Source organism: Tiliqua scincoides, chromosome 2 (genome assembly GCF_035046505.1).
Source record: "Tiliqua scincoides isolate rTilSci1 chromosome 2, rTilSci1.hap2, whole genome shotgun sequence".
In the NCBI taxonomy this organism is placed as follows: domain Eukaryota; kingdom Metazoa; phylum Chordata; class Lepidosauria; order Squamata; family Scincidae; genus Tiliqua; species Tiliqua scincoides.
This window is the reverse complement of record NC_089822.1, coordinates 264,754,948-264,776,875: the sequence shown is the minus strand read 5'-3', so window position 1 is coordinate 264,776,875 and position 21,928 is coordinate 264,754,948. Positions and strand designations below refer to the sequence as shown.

Below are 21,928 nucleotides of genomic sequence, written 5' to 3'. Positions count from 1 at the left end.
GCCTCGTTTCGGATACCATGAACAAGAGGTGTCCAATTCCCTGACAAGATCTCGAAGATCTTGCACTGAAGCCGAGCCCTCGCCGGTCTGTTTGACCAATTTATATAATTCTTGAGCATGCTCGCTCTGTTCCTTTGACAAGGAATCCCCCATACTTACCAGGGAGCCGAAGCTGAGGTATACCGAAGACTGTTCCAGTCGAGGTAAGTTGGGTTCTGGGATCACGTCGGGGTCACCAGATGTGGGATCTCAATAGAGATGAATACAGAATATGGGATCTCAAATAGAGATGAATAAGAGAGACGAGGGCTGGGCTTGGTGCAAGATCTCTTGCTCTTTTTCCAGAGCTCTTTATTTTTATCCCCTCTTCCAGACACTCTCTTTGCCTAATCAAACAAGCTAATCCTCTCACACCACGTCTGCCTTTTGTTGATTGGGTTTGAGGCAAGGAGGCTGAATCACGGGTGGCGTGGTTTGCCAGCGCCTTCGTGACAGCGTCCCTACAGAATGCTATTTCTGTGATAGCAGCCAGAAAACTCCCTTTGTCTCCCCAGACTTGTGCCAGTTAAAAGAGCTGGCACAGGTTCCATAGGAGATCATGGCACGGCAGAGTAGGTTGAAGTCCAGTCCCCTTTTAAAGGCATCCAGGCCAGATGCCGTCACCACATCCTGCGGCAAGGAGTTCCACAGACCGACCACACGCTAAGTAAAGAAATATTTTTTTTGGTCTTTCTCATAAGGAAGGTGCCCCAGCCCAGGAATCATCTTAGTTGCTCTCTTTTACACTTTTTCCATTTCCACTATGTCCTTTTGGAGATGTGGCAACCAGAACTGGACGCAATACTCCAGGTGTGGCCTTACCATCGATTTGTAAAATGGCATTATAATATGAGCTGTTTTGTTCTCAGTACCTTTTCTAATTCTCTTGGCTGCACAACTGCTAAATGCACCAGGAGTTTTAACCCCCCTTTGGATCTGGCTCCATTGAGTGAAGTCGGTCTATGGAACTCCTTGCCACAGGATGTGGTGCTGCCGTCTAGCCTGGATGCCTTTAAAAGGGGATTGGACAAGTTTCTGGAGGAAAAATCCATTACAGGGTACAAGCCATGATGTGTATGTGCAACCTCCTGATTTTAGAAATGGGTTATGTCAGAATGTCAGATGCAAGGGAGGGCACCAGGATGAGGTCTCTTGTTATCTGGTGTGCTCCCTGGGGCATTTGGTGGGCCGCTGTGAGATACAGCAAGCTGGACTAGATGGGCCTATGCCCTGATCCAGTGGGGCTGCTCTTATGTTTTTATGTTCTTAATACACCAGATTTTCCAAAAGCAGCAGGGCAGCTGAAGGGTCTTCCAGCGCAGGAACAAGGCAAAAGGTAAAACTACAACTCCCAGGATGCTCTGTATCTTGCAAAGGAGGAGGGGAAGGACTTCAAGTACCAGCATGCACTGAGCTCACTGGAATCATTCTGAAGATCCCCTGTAAAGACTTTCCAGCCTCCTGGACTGAGGGACGGCTTACATTGGGAAATGGGGGTGGGGAGGGAGGGAGGAGAAGGGGATGCCCAGCTGGAGGAGATGCACCTCCTGCCCCACCTGGGAGTTGGGGGGTCCAGACTTTGATGACCTGCAAAGAGACCTTCCTCTTCCCAGAGGAGCAGAAGGGGCTGGGAACCCACTTCCTGCTCTGCCCCTTCCTTTGCCTCCTCTGCTCAAGTGTCTGAGTCAGCAGCTCCCCCTCCCATGCTGCAAAGGGGGGGCGTCCCAGGACTGCAGTGGTAGGAAGGAATCAAGAGGGGTGGGAGAGGAGCCCCCAGGGGGCAGAGGCAGCCAAGCTCAAAGCCTAGCTGGTGAAGGGAAAGGGGGGGCTGAGAAGATGAGCTGTGACAGTCCCGTTCCCCCCCCCCCCCCATTTGCATCCTAAACTTTGGGTCTGCTCTGGGAAGGCTTGATTTTCTGGTGGGGTTTTTTGGCAGGGACAGTGGAAATGCCGGAACAGGGAGGGCCAGCAGGGCCTTTCAGCAGTGAAACCCCTGCAGAAAACTGTGGGGTGTGGAGGGGACCCTGGAGAGCAGCTTCTGGAGCCCCGAACTGTTCCTGAAACTGTGGCGATGGGTGCTTTTGAACTCTGTTGCGTTTTTCATGCATGCTGGATCTTTGACACTGTTTATTGTTTGAATCATTGCAGGTCTCTTTGCTTTAACAGAGGCAAGTGGGATAAACATCATAGGAAAGAGAGCTGAAGTTTGCAGCTGAAAAGGATCCTTTCAGCATCTCCCTGGGAAGAGGAGGAGGGGATGCCCAGAGGTGATGTGCCTCCTCACTTGGGATCCTCTGCAAAAATCTAAGCCTTACAAGGAGCTACTCTGGTTTCCTAGAAGAGCAAAATGGGGAGGGGACATGAGTAGAGAAGCCCCTTCCTTTGCCTCCTCCACCCCAGCAAACGTGGACTCAGCAGACATAGACTGACCACCTCAGCCCCTCTGCTGAGTCCAAATGCAGTTGTGGGGAAGGGGGAGTCCCAGGGCAGAGGTGGGTAGAAAGGAGAAGCTGCCCCACCTTGTGGGTGGAGATGCCTAGATTGGAAGCCCAGCCAGTGGAGGGAAAGGGGAGGTGGCTGAGAAGAAGACCAACTGCAGCACCTCCCCATTGCATGCTCAGCTATGGGTCTGCTCTCAGTTCCTGTGGTGTGGGTTTAGACATGGGCAATTTAAAACTGAAACAGAGAGGGCCAGAAGGGGCCATTCAGCACTGAAACCCATGCAGAAAAGGGGGTGTGTAGGAGGGACACTGGAGGACAGTATTTTAGTCCTGGGACTGTTCATTCTTTTAACTATTGTATGTTTTTTCCTCCTGGTTTCAACAGATGCAGTTGGGATAAAAATTGTGAGAAAGAGAGGTGGAATTTGAAGCTGAAAAGGATCATTCCTCGCCTGATCCAAAAGAAGTGTAGAAGTCATTAGAGATCTGACCTCTTCCAGAGAAGGAACGGAGGACGACAAAGCAAAGCCAGGTGATCTTTCAAGGTGTGTGTCTCAGCAGGGTGGGGGTGCTGGTGTCTCATTCCACTTAGGACCAAAGTGCCAAGACATCTCTGCTGCATCCAACCAGCTTTCATCCCCTACAGCTGCAATGGGCACGTTTAGGGCCACCACACCTAACATCAGAACAGCCCCACTTGTGGTCCAGCTTCCTGTATCTCACAGCGGCCCATCAAATGCCCCAGGGGGTACACCAGATAACAAGAGACCTCAACCTGGTGCCCTCCCTTGCATCTGGCATTCTTACATAGCCCATTTCTAAAATCTGGAGGTTGCACATACACATCATGGCTTGTATCCAACCCATAATAGATTTTTCCTCCAAAAACTTGTCCAATCCCCTTTTAAAGGCATCCAGGCCAGATGCTGTCACCACATCCTGTGGCAAGGAGTTCCACCGACCAACCACACGCTGAGTAAAGAAATATTTTCTTTTGTCTGTCCTAACCCTCCCAACACTCAATTTTAGTGGATGTCCCCTGGTTCTGGTGCTATGTGAGAGTGTAAAGAGCATCTCTCTATCCACTCTGTCCACCCCCTGCATAATTTTGTATGTCTCAATCATGTCCCCTCTGAGGCATTTCTTTTCTAGGCTGAAGAGGCCGAAATACAGTAGTCTTTCATCATAGGGAAGGTGCCCCAGCCCAGTAATCATCTTAGTCGCTCTCTTTTGCACCTTTTCCATTTCCACTATATCTTTTTTGAGATGTGGCGACCAGAAATGAACACAATACTCCAGGTGTGAACTTACCATCAATTTGTACAACGGCATTACAATATTAAGCGTTTTGTTCTCAATACCTTTTCTAATGATCCCAAGCATAGAATTGGCCTTCTTCACTGCTTCCGCACATTGGGTCGGCACTCTTATCGATCTGTCCGCCTCCACCCCAAGATCTCTCTCCTGATCCGTCAGACAGCTCAGAACCCATCAGCCTATATGTGAAGTTTTGATTTTTTGCCCCAATGTGCATGACTTTACACTTACTTACATTGAAACACATCTGCCATTTTGCTGCCCAGTCTGGATATCACACGGGTTGTGGGGAATTATACCAGAGACTAATTTGGCAGATAAGGAACAACGCAACGTTAAATTATTACAGGGTTATTACAGGGTTGATGTTTATGTTCGCACGCACACACACGCACACACACACACGAGCACACACACACATGGTCCAGGTCCTCCAAGATGTTGTAGAGCAGAGGTTCCCAAACTGAGGGTCGGGACCAACCACTGGGTTGTGATGCATTTTTTTAAATTATTCAGAAATGGGGATAGGTACAGAGGTACATACGTAGGTCGGGAGAATACAAAGGAAAGATACATTAGGTCTTCACTAGAGGACAGTTTTGGTGTTTTTTTTTCCCTTCAAACAACTACAGATTTGACACATCTTCTTAATTATTTTGTTCTATTTATTCTATTTCTAACCAACTGTAAAAAGGTTCCCATATATCCTTAATTCTATCTAATTTACCATGATCATGTAATCTTTCTGATAAAATATCAATTTCAACTATTTCATAATTTTTTTCTATTGACATGTTCATATTTGGCACCTCTATATTTTTCCACATCTGTGCAAATAAAAGTCTTGCTGCAGTGTTGATGTGAATCAAAACATGTCTGATATTTCTACTATAACGATCTGGTATAATATTTAGGAGAAATAATTCTGGAACAAAGGGGACAGAACATTTTAACATTTTCTGCAACATAGTACAGTGATGCCTCGCAAGACGAAATTAATTCGATCCGCAAGTCGTTTCTTATTGCGAAAATTTCGTCTTGCGAAGTGCGTTTCCCATAGGAATGCATTGAAATTTAATTAATGCGTTCCTATGGGCAAAAAAAGTCAGAACAAAGTCAAATTTGGTTTCCAAAGTGTTTATTAAGTGCTCTTTAAAGGCATACCGTATTTTTCGCTCCATGTAATGTGAACAGCAGTCAATAGTGGCATTAAGAACCATTATCACTGTCATTAACAAATAGAGAGACTTAAAGGTTTGAGTACTCTAGTTTTCTGGAAACCCCAAGAACTCATCATCGCTAGAGTCAGAATTTATGAAGCTCATTTGCTCACAATCACTGACATCACTTTCTTCCTCCCCCTTCCTTAGGGTGAATGTGAGCATAAACTGGCATGAAGATCCCCCCCTTCCTTAGGGTGAATGTGAGCATAAACTGGCATGAAGATCCCCCCTTCCTTAGGGTGAATGTGAGCATAAACTGGCATGAAGATCCCCTCCTTCCTTAGGGTGAACGTGACTGAAACTGAACAGAAAAAATGCAAAAAAATTCGTCTTGCGAAGCACGGCCATAGAAAAATTTGTCTTGCGAGTCACCAAAAAAATTGCAAAACGCTTTCGTCTTGCGAGTTTTTCATTGTGCAAGGCATTCATCTTGCGAGGCATCACTGTATGTTCTTTTTCCCAGTAATTTTTTTTTACTTTAGAGCAGGTCCACCACATATGGTAAAATGTGCCCACAGAATCTTTACATTTCCAACATTTGTTAGACAATCCTTTATACATTTTAGCTAGTTTATCAGGGGAAAAATGCCACCTATAAAACGTAAATATTTTCTTTAAACAAAACTGCTTTAGTTAATCTAATATTATTTTTCCATATTTGCTCCAATTTTCCAAAGGTATAGTATGTCCAATATTTTTTGCCCATTGTATCATTGTGTCTTTTACTATTTCATCTTCCATATTTATGTCTAATAAAAACTTAGACATCTTTTTTATATATTTCCTTCATCTTCCAAAAATAACTTATCAAAGTCAGTATCTTGTAAATATATTCCTGTTTTTGTATCTTCCTTGAGTCTTGATTTTATCTGAATTTCTAACCACCAATCCAGAGCTATACTTTTATTATTAAGTTCTTCTTTCGACCACAGTACTGTTTTTTCCTTTAGCAGCTCTCGATAGGTTTAATTTTGCGATTCATCAATCCAATCTGGTTTGGTCGCTATCTCCAATGGGATTTTATCTGAATTTCTAACCACCAATCCAGAGCTATACTTTTATTATTAAGTTCTTCTTTCGACCACAGTACTGTTTTTTCCTTTAGCAGCTCTTGATAGGTTTAATTTTGCGATTCATCAATCCAATCTGGTTTGGTCGCTATCTCCAATGGTTTAATCCAGGGGTGCCCAAACCCCGGCCCTGGGGCCACTTGTGGCCCTCGAGGCCTCTCAATGCGGCCCTCAGGGAGCCCCCAGTCTCCAATGAGCCTCTGGCCCTCCAGAGATTTGTTGGAGCCCGCACTGGCCCGACGCAACTGCTCTCAGCATGAGGGCGACCATTTGACCTCTCGCATGAGCTGTGGGATGAGAGCTCCCTCTATTGCTTGTTGTTTCACATCTGTGATGCAGCAGCGGCAGCAAAGGAAAGGCCAGCCTTGCTTTGTGCAAAGCCTTTTATAGGCCTTGAGCTATTGCAAGACCTTCATTCATTTATATAAGTTCATCTTTAATATATTCATTTATGTAAATTTATTCAAATTTTAAATGTAAATTAATTCTTTTTTCCCCCCGGCCCCTGACACAGTGTCAGGGAGATGATGTGGCCCTCCTGCCAAAAACTTTGGACATCCCTGGTTTAATCCATATTGGTATTTTCTCATAGAGCTTATATCTAATCTGCTCCCATATTCGTAGCAATGCTCTTCTTATTAAATGTTGTTTAAAATGTCCATTATACTTAGCTTTATCGTATATAAGAAAAGCATGCCATCCAATTTGAAGATTATAAATTTCTAATAATCTTTGACTCTTCAGTTTTGCCATTCTTTAATCCAGTTTAAAACTGCAGCTTGATAAAATATTTCCCAATTTGGGAGTCCAGATCCAGCCCATTCTTTAGAGTCTTGTAGAATCTTAATCTTAATTCTTGCTTTTTTATCTTGCCAAACGAATTTAGTTATGACTCTATTTAATTCTATTAAAAAAATTCCCTTTAAGTAAAATTGGGATAGTTTGAAATAAGAACATCACTTTAGGTAACATATTCATCTTAATCCTTGCCATCCTGCCCATAAAAGAAAGTTTCAATTTGCTCCGTTTTTCTAGGTCTTTTTTTTATTTCTTTTAACAGTTTCAAATCAAAACATCTTCCATCAGGGTGCTGGATTTTTTAGTTAAAATTATACCCAAATATTTGATTTTGGAAGTTATTTGTAAACTGTACTCTTGTAGTTGTTGTCTCTCCTTCTCTCTTATAGTCTTCACTAACAGTTTAGTCTTTTGATAGTCAATCTTTAATCCAGCTATATTTCCATAATTATTTAAATCTTCCAATAAAGATTCCAAAGAATTACTTGGGTTTTCCAATATAAATACCAAATCATCTGCATATGCTTGCAATTTAAAGATTTCATTCTGTATTTTTACTCCTGTAAATCTGTTACTCCTGTCATCTGTCATCAAATTACTCCTGTCATCTGTTCTTATTACATTATTTAATATTTCCAGTGTAAGGATGAAGAGCAGTAGTGAAAGCGGACATCCTTGTCGAGTTCCCTGTTGGATCGGTATTTCCTTTGTAAATTCTCGCATTTATTCTTATTTTTGCCTTTTGTGTAGAATAGATGCTTCGGATGACTTTTATAAAATTTTCTCCAAATCTCATTTCCATTAATTGTTATATCTTAAAACCCCAGTCCACTTTATCGAATGCTTTCTGTGTGTCTAGAAATACCAAACACATCTTTTTTCCTGGATGTGCTTCAAAATATTCTAACATAATTATCCTCACATTATTTTTCAAATGTCTCTTTGGTAGAAAACTTGCTTGGTCTTCATGTATTATCTGAATTAAAATCTTTTTCATCCTTGTTGCTATTATTGTAGCGAAAATCTTATAATCAACATTCAGCAGAGAAATTGGTCTATAGTTTTTAATTTCTTTTTCATCTGTATCTTGTTTATGTATCAACGTTATTATAGCCTCTTTCCATGTCTCTGGCATCTCACCTGTTTTCCAGATCTCATCCAATACCATCTTAAAAGGAGTTTGCAGGATTTCTTCAAATTTATTATAATATTCGAACGGTAGACCATCAGGTCCAGGAGTCTTTCTTTCTTTTTCTTTTTTTTGTTTCTTAAAGGCTTCACACATCTCTTGGATTGTAATTTCATGTTCTAATAAATCTTTTTGTTCTTTCGAGAATCTTACCGTAGATACTCAGGTATAGTACCTGAAATTTTTGCCAAGTAATCAAGCTCCAATTCTCACTTCACCTTATCTCCGGGTCAATCAGAGGGCAGAGCCTTTCAACTCTGAACAGGTTAGTTTCTCAGCTAAGCTTAGGCAGGCAGCTGTTTAGTTGCCATAGTTACTTTCCTGGGACGTTTCAGCCAAAGTTAACCTTTTATTACCCTCCGTTCCCTTTTGCTGCTGCAACCTGATTCAAATACTTTGCATTTGGCAGAGGTCTTTTTTTTTCAACACCGGGATGGGATCCCCTTTCCATTTGAAGCAATAATTCCCAGGCTACAATTCAATGCAGCATTACTTAAGAATAACACCCATGGAAAGCAGTGGGTCTACTTTTGAGTAAAAAGGATTGCAAATATATGCAGCTGCATCTGTCTGCTGTGAATTGAATGGCACACTCTCAGTTATGTGTTATGGGTTGTATGTTGCATGTAGAGGTTCTGGCTTAACACACCAGACACCTTAAAGGAGGATTTGATTCATGGTTCAACCTTTTTCACTGGCATATCCCTTGGCACACACAAACCCCTCTCCTGCCCCTCCCCCTGCATCCCGTTTGCCTCACCACTGCTCCCTGTTCAACTTCCTGATACACACAAACCCCTCTCCTGCCCCTCCCCCTGCATCCCGTCTGCCTCACCACTGCTCCCTGTTCAACTTCCTGATACACACAAACCCCTCTCCTGCCCCTCCCCCTGCATCCCGTTTGCCTCACCACTGCTCCCTGTTCAACTTCCTGATACACACAAACCATCCGAAGCGGCGTGAAGCAGGGCTGTGTTCTTGCACCAACCTTGTTTGGGATCTTCTTCGCTGTCCTGCTGAAGCAGGCCTTTGGAACTACAACAGAAGGCATCTATCTCCGGACCAGATCAGATGGAAAGCTCTTCAACCTCTCCAGACTGAGAGCAAAGTCCAAAGTCCAGCGGAAATGTCTGCGTGACTTCCTCTTTGCCGACGATGCAGCTATCACTACCCACTCTGCCAAAGATCTCCAGCAGCTCATGGATCGTTTTAGCAAGGCCTGCCAAGATTTTGGACTGACAATCAGCCTGAAGAAAACACAGGTCATGGTTCAGGATGTGGACTCACCTCCCTGCATTACAATCTCTGCGCATGAACTGGAGGTTGTCCATGACTTTGTGTATCTTGGCTCAACGATCTCCGACACTCTTTTCTCTCAATACCGAGCTAAACAAACGCATCGGTAAAGCAGCTACCACGTTTTCCAGACTCACAAAGAGAGTCTGGTCCAACAAGAAGCTGACGGAACATACCAAGATCCAGGTCTACAGAGCTTGTGTCCTGAGTACACTTCTGTACTGCAGCGAGTCGTGGACTCTTCACTCACAACAGGAGAGGAAACTGAATGCTTTCCACATGCGCTGCCTCCGACGTATTCTCGGCATCACCTGGCAGGACAAAGTTCCAAACAACACAGTCCTGGAACGTGCTGGAATCCCTAGCATGTATGCACTACTGAAACAGAGACGCCTGCGTTGGCTCGGTCATGTCGTGAGAATGGATGATGGCCGGATCCCAAAGGATCTCCTCTATGGAGAACTCGTGCAAGGAAAGCGCCCTACAGGTAGACCACAGCTGCGATACAAGGACATCTGCAAGAGGGATCTGAAGGCCTTAGGAGTGGACCTCAACAAATGGGAAACCCTGGCCTCTGAGCGGCCCGCTTGGAGGCAGGCTGTGCAACATGGCCTTTCCCAGTTTGAAGAGACACTTGGCCAACAGTCTGAGGCTAAGAGGCAAAGAAGGAAGGCCCATAGCCAGGGAGACAGGCCAGGGACGGACTGCACTTGCTCCCAGTGTGGAAGGGATTGTCACTCCCGAATCGGCCTTTTCAGCCACACTAGACGCTGTTCCAGAACCACCTTTCAGAGCGCGATACCATAGTCTTTCGAGACTGAAGGTTGCCAACTAATCCCTTGGCAATAATAAATTGTACCCTTCATATTAGCAAAATGTTTGTAATAATACAAGCCCTCATCTCCTCTCTATGAAAACCCAGACTTCATGTATTCATCACAATGTTTTCTCTTTTTATCTGTTTGAAGAACAGAAGACTCTGCCTTTGCACTGTTTTGCACCAGAAGTGTGCTGAGAAATTCTGGGTGATTGATCACTTTTCATATTATGTTTCAGCTTTTTTAATGTGCTGGTTTTCAATCACTGGTTCATACATGACCAAAAACTAGCTATTGCTGGGGCTTTCAAAGCCAACTAGCTACCTCCCATCCTGCCTTGCAAGGCATTCTGGAGCATGACCTGCCTTTTTCTACCATTATTCCATTCTTTTTCAAGTACCCCTAAAGGTCCTGTTGAGTGTCCCTGGGAGAACATGAATACCAGGTTGGGAACCACTGATTTACGGGTATGTTGTTTACAGTGCACTAACTCTGATAGTGTTTACAAAAAGGTGGTAAAGACCAGAATTTAAAAAGAATAAAAATGTATCTTATGATCTTTTACTATGTTTTTAATAAATTAGAGGCGAGGCTACAGTTCTTAGGTAACAATTAGAGGTAGGTTATTTTTCAGTATCTGGCCTGGGGTAAAATCAGACAAAACTATAGTCAGACACCTCCTTAAGTTTAACCCCAGACTTATCCGAGGGTCATATAAAATTCCATGATTTTTTTTATCAAAGCCTGCCCTCGACTTATCTGTGGAGTCGACTTATAGGCGATGTTTCTTCGGTAATTTATTGTTGCCGAATAATAATAATAATTTATTATTATCATTATTATCATTATTATTATTATTATTAATATTCTCGTTGTTTCTCTTTAATTCCTTTTTATTGTATATCACTTGAAAATAACATTCTAGAATCCTGATCAAGCAGGAACATCTCAAAGGGAAGAGAAGAAAGAGGCTTCCATTGAACCAGGAGAGAATCAGTTGTACATCCAACATTACTAAACTCAGCAAAATTCACACAGAGAAGATACGCAAAAGGGAGAAACCTACACATCAAAAAGATCAAGGATGCAAAAGGGAAACGAGAAAGAGAAATGGAAAAATAAATCTGGTACTCATCAGAATGGAGATTTCGTTGTCATTCCAGTTAAACCACAAAATGGAATTGGAAAGAGGAAGGAGAAGTGCCCCCAATGTGAAAAGATCTTCAGCTGTAAATCACAACTAAGAAGACATCAACTAACCCACACAGGGGAAAAACCATATCAGTGCTTGGAGTGTGGAAAGAGCTTCAGTCAGAGCTCAGACCTGACTTTGCATCAAAGGACCCACACAGGGGAGAAACCCTATCAATGCTTGGAGTGTGGAAAGAGCTTCAGTGAGAGCTCAACCCTCACTGTGCATCAAAGAACCCACACAGGGGAGAAACCGTATCAATGCTTGGAGTGTGCAAAGAGCTTCAGTGTGAGCTCACACCTGACTGTGCATCAAAGGACCCACACAGGGGAGAAACCATATCAATGCATGGAGTGTGCAAAGAGCTTCAGTCAGAGCTCACACCTGATTTTGCATCAAAGGATCCACAGAGGGGAGAAGCCATATCAATGCATGGAGTGTGCAAAGAGCTTCAGTCAGAGCTCACACCTGACTTTGCATCAAAGGATCCACACAGGGGAGAAACCCTATCAATGCTTGGAGTGTGGAAAGAGCTTCAATAGGAGCTCTCACCTGACTTTGCATCAAAGGACCCACACAGGGGAGAAGCCATATCAATGCTTGGAGTGTGGAAAGAACTTCATTCAGAGCTCACAGCTGATCGTGCATCAAAGAAAGCACACAGAGGAGAAGCCATATCAGTGCTTGCAGTGTGGAAAGAGCTTCAGTGAGAGCTCAACCCTGACTATGCATCAAAGAACCCACACAGGGGAGAAACCGTATCAATGCTTGGAGTGTGGAAAGAGCTTCAGGATGAACTCAACCCTAACTGTGCATCAAAGGACCCACACAGGGGAGAAACCATATCAATGCTTGCAGTGTGGAAAGAGCTTCAATAGCAGCTCGCACCTGACTTTGCATCAAAGGACCCACACAGGGGAGAAACCATATCAATGCTTGCAGTGCGGAAAGAGCTTCAGTGAGAGCTCAACCCTGACTGTGCATCAAAGGATCCACACAGGGGAGAAACCATATCAATGCTTTGAGTGTGGAAAGAGCTTCAATAGGAGCTCAAACCTGACTTTGCATCAAAGGACCCACACAGGGGAGAAACCATATCAATGCTTGGAGTGTGGAAGGAGCTTCAATAGGAGCTCACACCTGACTTTGCATCAAAGGACCCACGCAGGGGAGAAGCTATATCAATGCTTGGAGCGCGGAAAGAGCTTCAGTCAGAGCTCAAACCTGACTTTCCATTAAAGGACCCACACAGGGGAGAAACCGTATCAATGCTTGGAGTGTGGAAAGAGCTTTTGTCAGAGCTCACACTTAGATGTGCATCTAAGAATTCACAGAGGGGAAAAAACCTGCAAATGCTTGCAGTGTGGAAAGTGCTTCAATCAGAGCACAAACCTGACTGTGCACACAGGGGAAAAACCATATAAATGCTATGAGTGTGGAAAGAGCTTCAGTGTGAACTCAAGTCTGACTTTGCATCAAAAAACCCACATAGGAGAAAAGCCAAATAAATGCTTGGAGTGTGGAATGAGCTTCAGTTAGAGCTCACACCTGGCTCTAACTGCATAAAGGAACCCACACAGGGGAAAAGTATATACAGTTAGTTCTTGGTATCTGCACAGTTTAAGTTCCTGGACATCCCAGGAGGTACCCAATCCGCAGATAGAGAATCATTGATCCCAATCAATCAGTTGGCACTGAATGGCTCTGACAGCAACATGCTGGGGGGGGGGGGTCGCTTTCCTGCTAGAGCACCAGCCTGAGCACAAATCCTGAGAGGTAGGTGGCAGTCCTGCTCCCCATGGATAAACACATCCACGGGTCTCAAATCATCATGTAGAGAGAACTCACAAGGAAGGCTTGGAGTGCGGAAAGAGCTTTAGTCAAAACTCTGATTAGGCAGCATATGGAGGAGAGGCCTGACTGTGGAAAAAGTGGTTGAAAGGAGTGCGAATAAAGAAGGAGCACAACCTAGGCAAGGGGGAGGGGAGGAACTGAGTGGTACGGAAAATCCTGGGCCATGTCCCAAGGGGTAGGAGAGGGGGGACCGGAATGGGGGTCTGGTTTGCATGGACCCCTGAGCTCTGGCCAGCACCAATGCAACCCTCATGCCAACCCTTCCCTGGAGTGGGAGGACCCTACAACCCGGTACTGGTTTGCTCTTACAGCGATATGTTGGCTGGCTCCCTGGCTATCCGTTGCTGGGGTTTGGAAAACAAGCTGCCCCTTAAGACACCAGATTCTGGACTGTAGGAGCCCCCAAGAGTGAGGTAACCCTGAGGGGAGGCATTGAGAGTGACCCCACGCGTGAGCCCCCCCCCCCGCACAAGATTTTGTTTAGGCTGTGTTTCTCGTATTGGACATTGCCAGAACGAACCCTTGTACTGAAGAACTTTCCTCATACACCTCTAGTTTCTGTGCATGGTAGAATCTGTTTGACTGTGAGCTGCCTCGTTTGGGGGAGGAAAAGGAGGCCAGAAGAGGGTTGGGCCCATTCATGGAGGATAGACCTGTCCATGGCTATTAGTCATGATTGCTGTGTGGGATCTCAGGGTCCAGCGACAGCATTTTTTTAGTCTCATTTTTGCTTTTAAATTGTATTTGTACTTTTAAATTTTTTAAAGAGAATTGTTAGCTCTCATGGTGGTATCAGTAACTTACATTCCGTTAAATAAATAGATGTATTTTGTGTGTGCATCTCTGAAGGTTTATTTCATTTCTTTCCCATCTTTCCTCTAAGCTGCTCACAGCATCATTTATGGTTCTTCCCTTGCTCTTCCCTTCCGTTCCTTGCACCTCAGGAGGTCACCATTGTGACACAAGGCCCATTGGGGCCAGGGTGGCTTACCCAAGAGTTTCCCCTTACCTTTGGCGGAGCCACTTCAGGGGCCCTACCTTGTGCTGGATACGGTGCAAGCCTCCTGGCTTGCCTGTTCCAGCACAAGATAGGATTGCGCTGCATGTGTAAAGTAATGCGCATTGGGGCAAGAAATTCATGTGTCTGAGCTGTTATACACACCTGCTTTCCCAAGCACATGCAGTTTAAACTGACTTTATCTTGGTTTTAGAGTAGGGCAGGGCAGGCCTCCCTGATCTGCAGAAAGGGGAGAGATTTTGCTGGCTCCCAAGGAGAGGCTCCCCTGAGCCTGTAATTTTTGGAAATCTTTGCTGCAGGACATGGCATCAGGGACATATTCTAGAACAGTGGTTCCCAAATTGTGGGTCAGGGCCCACCGGTGGGTCACAATTTGATTTTTGGTGGGTCCCATAGCAGCCAAGCAGAGCCTCCAATGAAAACACAGGTGATGGAAGGATCAGAAAACTGCCTGAAGCCCTGAGACTTTTCAAAAATCAGATACCTGCTAACTACCGAACTAGGGGCAGGAGGTCTGGTCTATAGGGTAGAGACTGTTTGCCTGAAGATAACATCCAAGCAACAGGCACTGTGAATGTCGAGACCTTGAAGAGGGTAGAGACTCTGTTTGCCTGAAGATAACATCCGAAGGTCGCCAGTTCAAGGCCACTGGCACTGGCAGTGTGAATGGCGAGACCTTGAAGCAGCTGACAAGCCAAGCCGAGTTATTCCACCTGTAAGCGTCTTGGCCGCCCTTCAATTGAGAGATGGAGCTGCTTGTCAGCCTGCGTGGGAGGAAACTGGAGGCCAGAATGTGATACCAGATCAGCAAAGATCCATCTGAAATGTTGTGGTTCTTGAAAGATAGAACCTTTCTTCAATTGTAAAAATCCCTACGGGGATTTAGAACAGCCTGCCTATGTAAACCGCCTTGAATTAAAGTCTGAGTAGAAATCTCAATACTCTGCAACCTTGAAGGTCCCCACAGTTGATGCTCCCATTGCTGCCTTCACTTTGCATGCTGAGATACCATCAGAGGGGCGAAGGGGGACCAAAGGACCCTTGTGATAAAAGGGATAGAGGTGCACACAAGAGAGCCTTGAAACCTCTTCTTAGGCCCCCAGGGCAGCTGCCACTAACTTCCTGATGTCTAGACCTACCTATTTTGGGGTGGAAGAGCTGATACGCTGAAGGAAATTGCTCTATCAGCAGCCCTTTCTGCAGATGCCCCTTTTGATTCTTTTCAATTTACTGCACGATCCATGGCCTCTGTCTTAGTGGCCAGGAGAAACATCTGGCTCTGACACTGGGATGTCAACTCAGGCTTCTAGGCCAGATTGGTCGCCATCCCCTTTGAGCGGAATAAACTTTTGGGGGAGGCACTAGATCCCATTCTCATTGAGAACAGGGATAAGAGAAAGGTTTTGCCCACCCACAGTCCTTTCAAGGTCACAAGCAATCCTCTAGTCCCAAGGGTCAATCCAAGTTTAGATTGGTCCAAATTTAAGCCCCATCCTCCCTCATTAGGAGGTTGTGACCCCACAGGCACCGGGAGACTGGCTTGGGGGGTCCACCTGGGGGGGTCATACACTATCCTCCAGGGCATAATTTCAGAGACTTCAGGCAGCTCCCACCCTTGAGGAGGCAGGGCTTGGGCATTTCCCAGATGACAAGGACTGACCCTGCCATAGAGACCCCACTGGAGAACAGGGAGATTTGAGCCTCCCTGCGAACTCCTCTTCTTTGCGGTCTCCATGGCAGGGTCAGTCTGCCCACCCTCACAGCCTGAAGCATATGAAAAAGAAGAAAGCAAATGCAAAGCAATGGAATGGTAGAAGATAAGGATGCATCTTCCTTGACAGGTCCCCCTTAGGTACAGTGTGGTTGTATCTGGGGTACAGCATGGTCCTCGTCTTTCTTGGTCCAGAATGGGGTTAGATTTAGGTCGTCAGAGTTTATCTGGATGGCCTTTTGACACACTGGACTTGAAGGATGGACATCTATCTACCCAAGCAAGTCCAAGACAGAGGGGCCATCGTGGTCTTTGCAGTCTGGGGAATCGAGGCAGCCCCTCCCCTGAGGAAGACTTTGCAACCTAACCTGCCTGCCTGAGAGAGAGGAGCTTCCCAGATGACAAGGACTGGCCCTGCCATGGAGACCACCGAGAATCCGACCACCCAGATCTCCCCAGTTTCCCCAAAGCCACAAGCAACTTCACCAGACCCACAATTTCCTTAAGACACGCCCACTCTGGAATCCTGGAGAAAGAGACACAGAGCCCAATTTTAGGCATGTCTACTCAGATGTAAGTCCCATTAGTGTCAATTGGGCTTACTCCCAGGAAAGCATGGCTAGGGACTGGGCTGACAGACCACAGCTTCCAGTCTAGCCACGCACCCAAGGGAGGGAGGGAGGGGCAAAGGAGGCTGCCTAAGGGGACCAGCGCGGGTGACTGTTTCTGGGGTCTGTGGTTCAGCCTGCAAAAGAGGAGCCGGCCAGCCAAGAACCTTCAGGCGCCTCCCTCTTGCTCTGCCCCGATCTGCCTGGAAGCAGCTCGGGGCGGAGACCCTGCTGGGAGCGCTGCTCACCCGCTCCGCCCCCCTGCGCGCTGCAAAGGGGGCAGCGAGTGCGGAGGGCTGAAAGTAAGTGTGGGGGATCTGGGTGTCGGGCGCCCCCCTCTCCTCCGTCCTCCCCACGGCCGGCCCCTCCTCTCCCCACGGAGGCCCGTCCTCCCCAGGCGCCCCTCCCCTCGCCCTGCCCTCCGCCTGCCTCCCCCCCCCACAAGACCCCCTGCCTCCGCCTCTTGAAACCGCATCCGGTTGAGAAGGACTCCTTGGATCGCACGGAGTTGAGCCCCGCTGTGGATGATCTTCCCGAACACGGAAGATCTCCGTTCCCACGTGCCCGCCTCCAGTTCCTTTCGTGTCTTCCCTGGTTGGCTTCCCAGGGATCTCCTGCAGCCGCCTGGAGAGTCCAGCCGGTCCCGCTGCGGACGAGTCTGGCCCGGCGGAGCTCGGCTGTGCCGCCAGCATCAGCTGCGCAGCGGGACCAGAAGGCTGTTGTGGAGGCGCCTCGGGGCAGAGACCCGCAGAGGAGCGCCGCGGAGTTCTGACGGGGGCTGCTGCACGGCCGGCCGGCCCTGCAGCTGCGCTCCCGGGAGGGCGAAGGGCCCCGCTCGCTCTGCAGCCGGCGCTCTGCCGCGGGTTGCTGCAGCCCGGGCGGCGCACCAAGGCGCAGATGCTCGACCTGCTGGTCCTGGAGAGGCTCCTCCCTCCTGCCCCCGGAGGTTGCGCGCTGGTGCCAGAGAGCAGCGCCTAGGCAGCGGCCCTGGCAGAAGGTCTCCTCGGAAGTCGCGCAGCGGCGGAGGAGTGGCAGGTAAGGGGGTTCTGGCTTGAGGGGGGGATCATCGCACGGGGTCATATGTAACACATAACGCTCATGTAACATGTAACTGCTCATATGCAGGGCCTCCGAGAGGAGTTTAGTCAGGGGGTACAAAGTTGGAGTGTGAAAAGACCTTCACTGAAAGTGGAAAACTTTCTGTGCATCTAAGAACCCACACAGGGGAGAAACAGTGTGGAAAGAGCTTCAGGATGAATTCAAGCCTAACTGTGCATCAAAGAACCCACCTGGGGCAAAAAAAAACTTCAGTGCTTGGAGTGTGGAAGCAGCTTCAGAGATAGCAGATAACTGACATATCGCCACACATCAGTTGAAGCTCCAATCTGACTGCATATCTAACACTCCTTAAAGGAGAGCAGCCACATAAATGCTTGGAGCCTGTAAGAAGTTTCACTCATTCCTTTATAGTACAGGTCGGCCCTCTGCTTCCCAATTCCCCGCAGATACCAAAACACACGGATAACCAATTCTGTGGGTTGGGGCCCTCACCTGACCTCTGGATGCAACTGGAAGGGCCTTCCGGTGTATGTATTTGGAGGGCTCAGAAAGCCTCCCAGATGCAACCAAATGGCACTTCTATTCGTGTCCAGGAGGTTCTTTGTGAGTTCTCCAGCCAGAGGTTCTAAACCCGCTGATAAAGAGGACCCACTGTGCATCAACTAATCCATGCAGTCAAGAACCACAAAAATGCTTAGGTGTGGGTGGGGAGTTCCTTCAGCCATGCTGGAACCAGACACAGCAACAGAGATGTTCTCTAAGTTTTCCAAGAATGCCACACAAAGCCACTCCTCCAGGTCCCTCTTTATATCCAGAGAGCAGAGCTGGGCCAACCTCAGCGTGAGGGCAGATCCGACATTCAGCCGAAACCGTCCCTCCTGTGATCAGAACGCTTCCTTCCGGAGCGCCTCATGACGCCCTGAGCACACAATGCAGCAGCACCCCTTTTTTGCACTTTTCCCATTTCCACTATGTCCTTTTTGAGATGTGGTGATCAGAACTGGACACAATACTCCAGGTGTGGCCTTTGTACAACGGCATTATAATATTAGCCATCTTATTCCCAATGCCTTTTCTGTCGATCACAAGCATGGAACTGGCCTTCTTCACTGATGATGCTGTTCCTGACTGTTCCCTGGCACCATAGCGGACAATGCAGAATGCACTGTCTCCTTTGGAGGCATTTGCCGGCTGAAAGATGCCCCTTGGCCAGTAAAGGAAGCCAGACATAAAAACAGCCCTGCTGAATCAGGCCATAGGCCCATCTAGTCCAGCTTCCTGTATCTTACAGTGGCCCACCAAATGTCCCAGGGAGCACACAGGACAACAAGAGTCCTGCATCCTGGTGCCCTTCTTTGCACCAGGACCTGCATCCTGGTGCCCTCCCTTGCATCTGGCATTCTGACATAGCCCATTTCTAAAATCAGGAGGTTGCACATACACATCATGAATTGTAACCCATAATGCATTTTTTCCTCCAGGCCAGATGCCGTCACCACATCCTGCGGCAAGGAGTTCCACAGACCTACCACACACTGAGTAAAGAAATATTTTCTTTTGTCTTCCTCATAAGGAAGGTACCCCAGCCCAGGAATCATCTTAGTCGCTCTCCTTTGCACCTTTTCCATTTCCACTATATCCTTTTTGAGATGCTGCGACCAGAACTGGACACAATACTCCAGGTGTGGCCTTACCATCGATTTGTACAACGGCATTATAATATTAGCTGCTTTGTTCTCAATGCTTTTTCTAATTCTCTTGGCTGCACAACTGCTAAATGCACCAGGAGTTTTAACCCCCCTTTGGATCTGGTTCCATTGAGTGCATCAGAATACACCAGATTTTCCCAAAGCAGCAGGGCAGCTGAAGAGTCTTTCAGCACAGGGACAAGGCAAAAGGTAAAACTACAACAACCAGGATGCTCTGTATCTTGGAAAGGAGGAGGGGAAGGACTTAACATAAGAACATAAGAACATAAGAACAGCCCCACTGGATCAGGCCATAGGCCCATCTAGTCCAGCTTCCTGTATCTCACAGCGGCCCACCAAATGCCCCAGGGAGCACACCAGGTAACAAGAGACCTCATCCTGGTGCTCTCCCCTACATCTGGCATTCTGACTTAACCCATTCCTAAAATCAGGAGGTTGCGCATACACATCATCGCTTGTACCCCATAATGGATTTTTCCTCCAGAAACTCGTCCAATCCCCTTTTTAAAGGCGTCTAGGCTAGACGCCAGCACCACATCCTGTGGCAAGGAGTTCCACAGACCGACCACGCGCTGAGTAAAGAAATATTTTCTTTTGTCTGTCCTAACCCGCCCAACACTCAATTTTAGTGGATGTCCCCTGGTTCTGGTATTATGTGAGAGTGTAAAGAGCATCTCCCTATCCACTCTGTCCATCCCCTGCATAATTTTGTATGTCTCAATCATGTCCCCCCTCAAGCGTCGCTTTTCTAGGCTGAAGAGGCCCAAACGCCGTAGCCTTTCCTCATAAGGAAGGTGCCCCAGCCCCGTAATCATCTTAGTCGCTCTCTTTTGCACCTTTTCCATTTCCACTATGTCTTTTTTGAGATGCGGCGACCAGAACTGGACACAATACTCCAGGTGTGGCCTTACCATTGATTTGTACAACGGCATTATAATACTAACCGTTTTGTTCTCAATACCCTTCCTAATGATCCCAAGCATAGAATTGGCCTTCTTCACTGCCACCGCACATTGGGTCGACACTTTCATCGACCTGTCCACCACCACCCCAAGATCTCTCTCCTGATCTGTCACAGACAGCTCAGAACCCATCAGCCTATATCTAAAGTTTTGATTTTTTGCCCCAATGTGCATGACTTTACACTTACTGACATTGAAGCGCATCTGCCATTTTGCTGCCCATTCTGCCAGTCTGGAGAGATCCTTCTGGAGCTCCTCACAATCACTTCTGGTCTTTACCACTCGGAAAAGTTTGGTGTCATCTGCAAACTTAGCCACTTCCCTGCTCAACCCTGTCTCCAGGTCATTTATGAAGAGGTTGAAAAGCACCGGTCCCAGGACAGATCCTTGGGGCACACCGCTTTTCAGCTCTCTCCATTGTGAAAATTGCCCATTGACACCCACTCTCTGCTTCCTGGCCTCCAACCAGTTCTCAATCCACGAGAGGACCTGTCCTCTAATTCCCTGACTGTGGAGTTTTTTCAGTAGCCTTTGGTGAGGGACCGTGTCAAACGCCTTCTGAAAGTCCAGATATATAATGTCCACGGGTTCTCCCGCATCCACATGCCTGTTGACCTTTTCAAAGAATTCTATAAGGTTTGTGAGGCAAGACTTACCCTTACAGAAGCCATGCTGACTCTCCCTCAGCAAGGCCTGTTCGTCTATGTGTTTTGAGATCCTATCTTTGATGAGGCATTCCACCATCTTACCCGGTATAGATGTTAGGCTGACCGGCCTATAGTTTCCCGGGTCCCCCCTCTTTCCCTTTTTAAAAATAGGCGTGACATTTGCTATCCTCCAATCTTCTGGCACCGTGGCCGTTTTGAGGGACAAGTTGCATACCTTAGTCAAGAGATCTGCAACTTCATTCTTCAATTCCTTAATAACCCTTGGGTGTATGCCATCAGGGCCCGGTGACTTATTGATCTTTAATTTATCAATGAGGTCTGAAACATCTTCTCTTTTAACCTCTATCTGACTTAACTCCTCGGTTAGGAGGGGCCGTTCGGGCAGCGGTATCTGCCCGAGGTCTTCTGCCGTGAAGACAGATGCAAAGAACTCATTTAATTTCTCTGCCATCTCTAAGTCTCCTTTTATCTCCCCTTTCCCTCCTTCACCATCCAGAGGGCCAACCGCTTCTCTGGCGGGTTTCCTGCTTCTAACATATTTGAAGAAGCTTTTATTATTCCCCTTCATGTTGCTGGCCATGCGTTCCTCATAGTCTCGCTTGGCCTCCCCTATCACCTTCTTACATTTCTTTTGCCACAGTTTATGTTCCTTTTTATTCTCTTCATTAGGGCAAGACTTCCATTTACGGAAGGAAGCTTCCTTGCCCTTCACAGCCTCTCTAACTTGGCTGGTTAGCCATGCGGGCACCCTCCTGGATTTAGTGGAACCCTCCTTCTTTCTTTGCGGTATACACCTCTGCTGGGCCTCTATTACTGTTGTTTTAAGCAGCCTCCATGCACTCTGGAGAGACTGGACTCTTTTTACCCTCCCTTTCAACCTCCTTCTAACCAGCCTCCTCATTTGAGGGAAGTCCGCCCGTTGGAAGTCAAGGGTTTTTGTTAGAGATTTGCCTGGT

At 46.9% G+C, this 21,928-nt stretch overlaps 1 protein-coding gene and 1 pseudogene across 1 annotated transcript in view; both read left to right on the top strand.

The window, feature by feature from the left end:
* The window catches only part of LOC136640460 (zinc finger protein 420-like), a 123,410-nt gene extending 109,330 nt beyond the window's left edge, over positions 1-14,080 (top strand). The window contains exons 6-8 of the mRNA XM_066615613.1: positions 2,188-2,306; positions 2,866-3,025; positions 11,117-14,080. Coding sequence (XP_066471710.1) covers positions 11,276-12,622 — 1,347 coding nt within the window. The 5' untranslated portion in view covers positions 2,188-2,306; positions 2,866-3,025; positions 11,117-11,275 and the 3' untranslated portion in view covers positions 12,623-14,080. The remainder of the gene's footprint in view (positions 1-2,187; positions 2,307-2,865; positions 3,026-11,116) is intronic.
* Positions 14,081-17,110: 3,030 nt separating this feature from the next.
* Positions 17,111-21,928, top strand: part of LOC136640518 (zinc finger protein 721-like) — a 51,761-nt pseudogene continuing 46,943 nt past the window's right edge.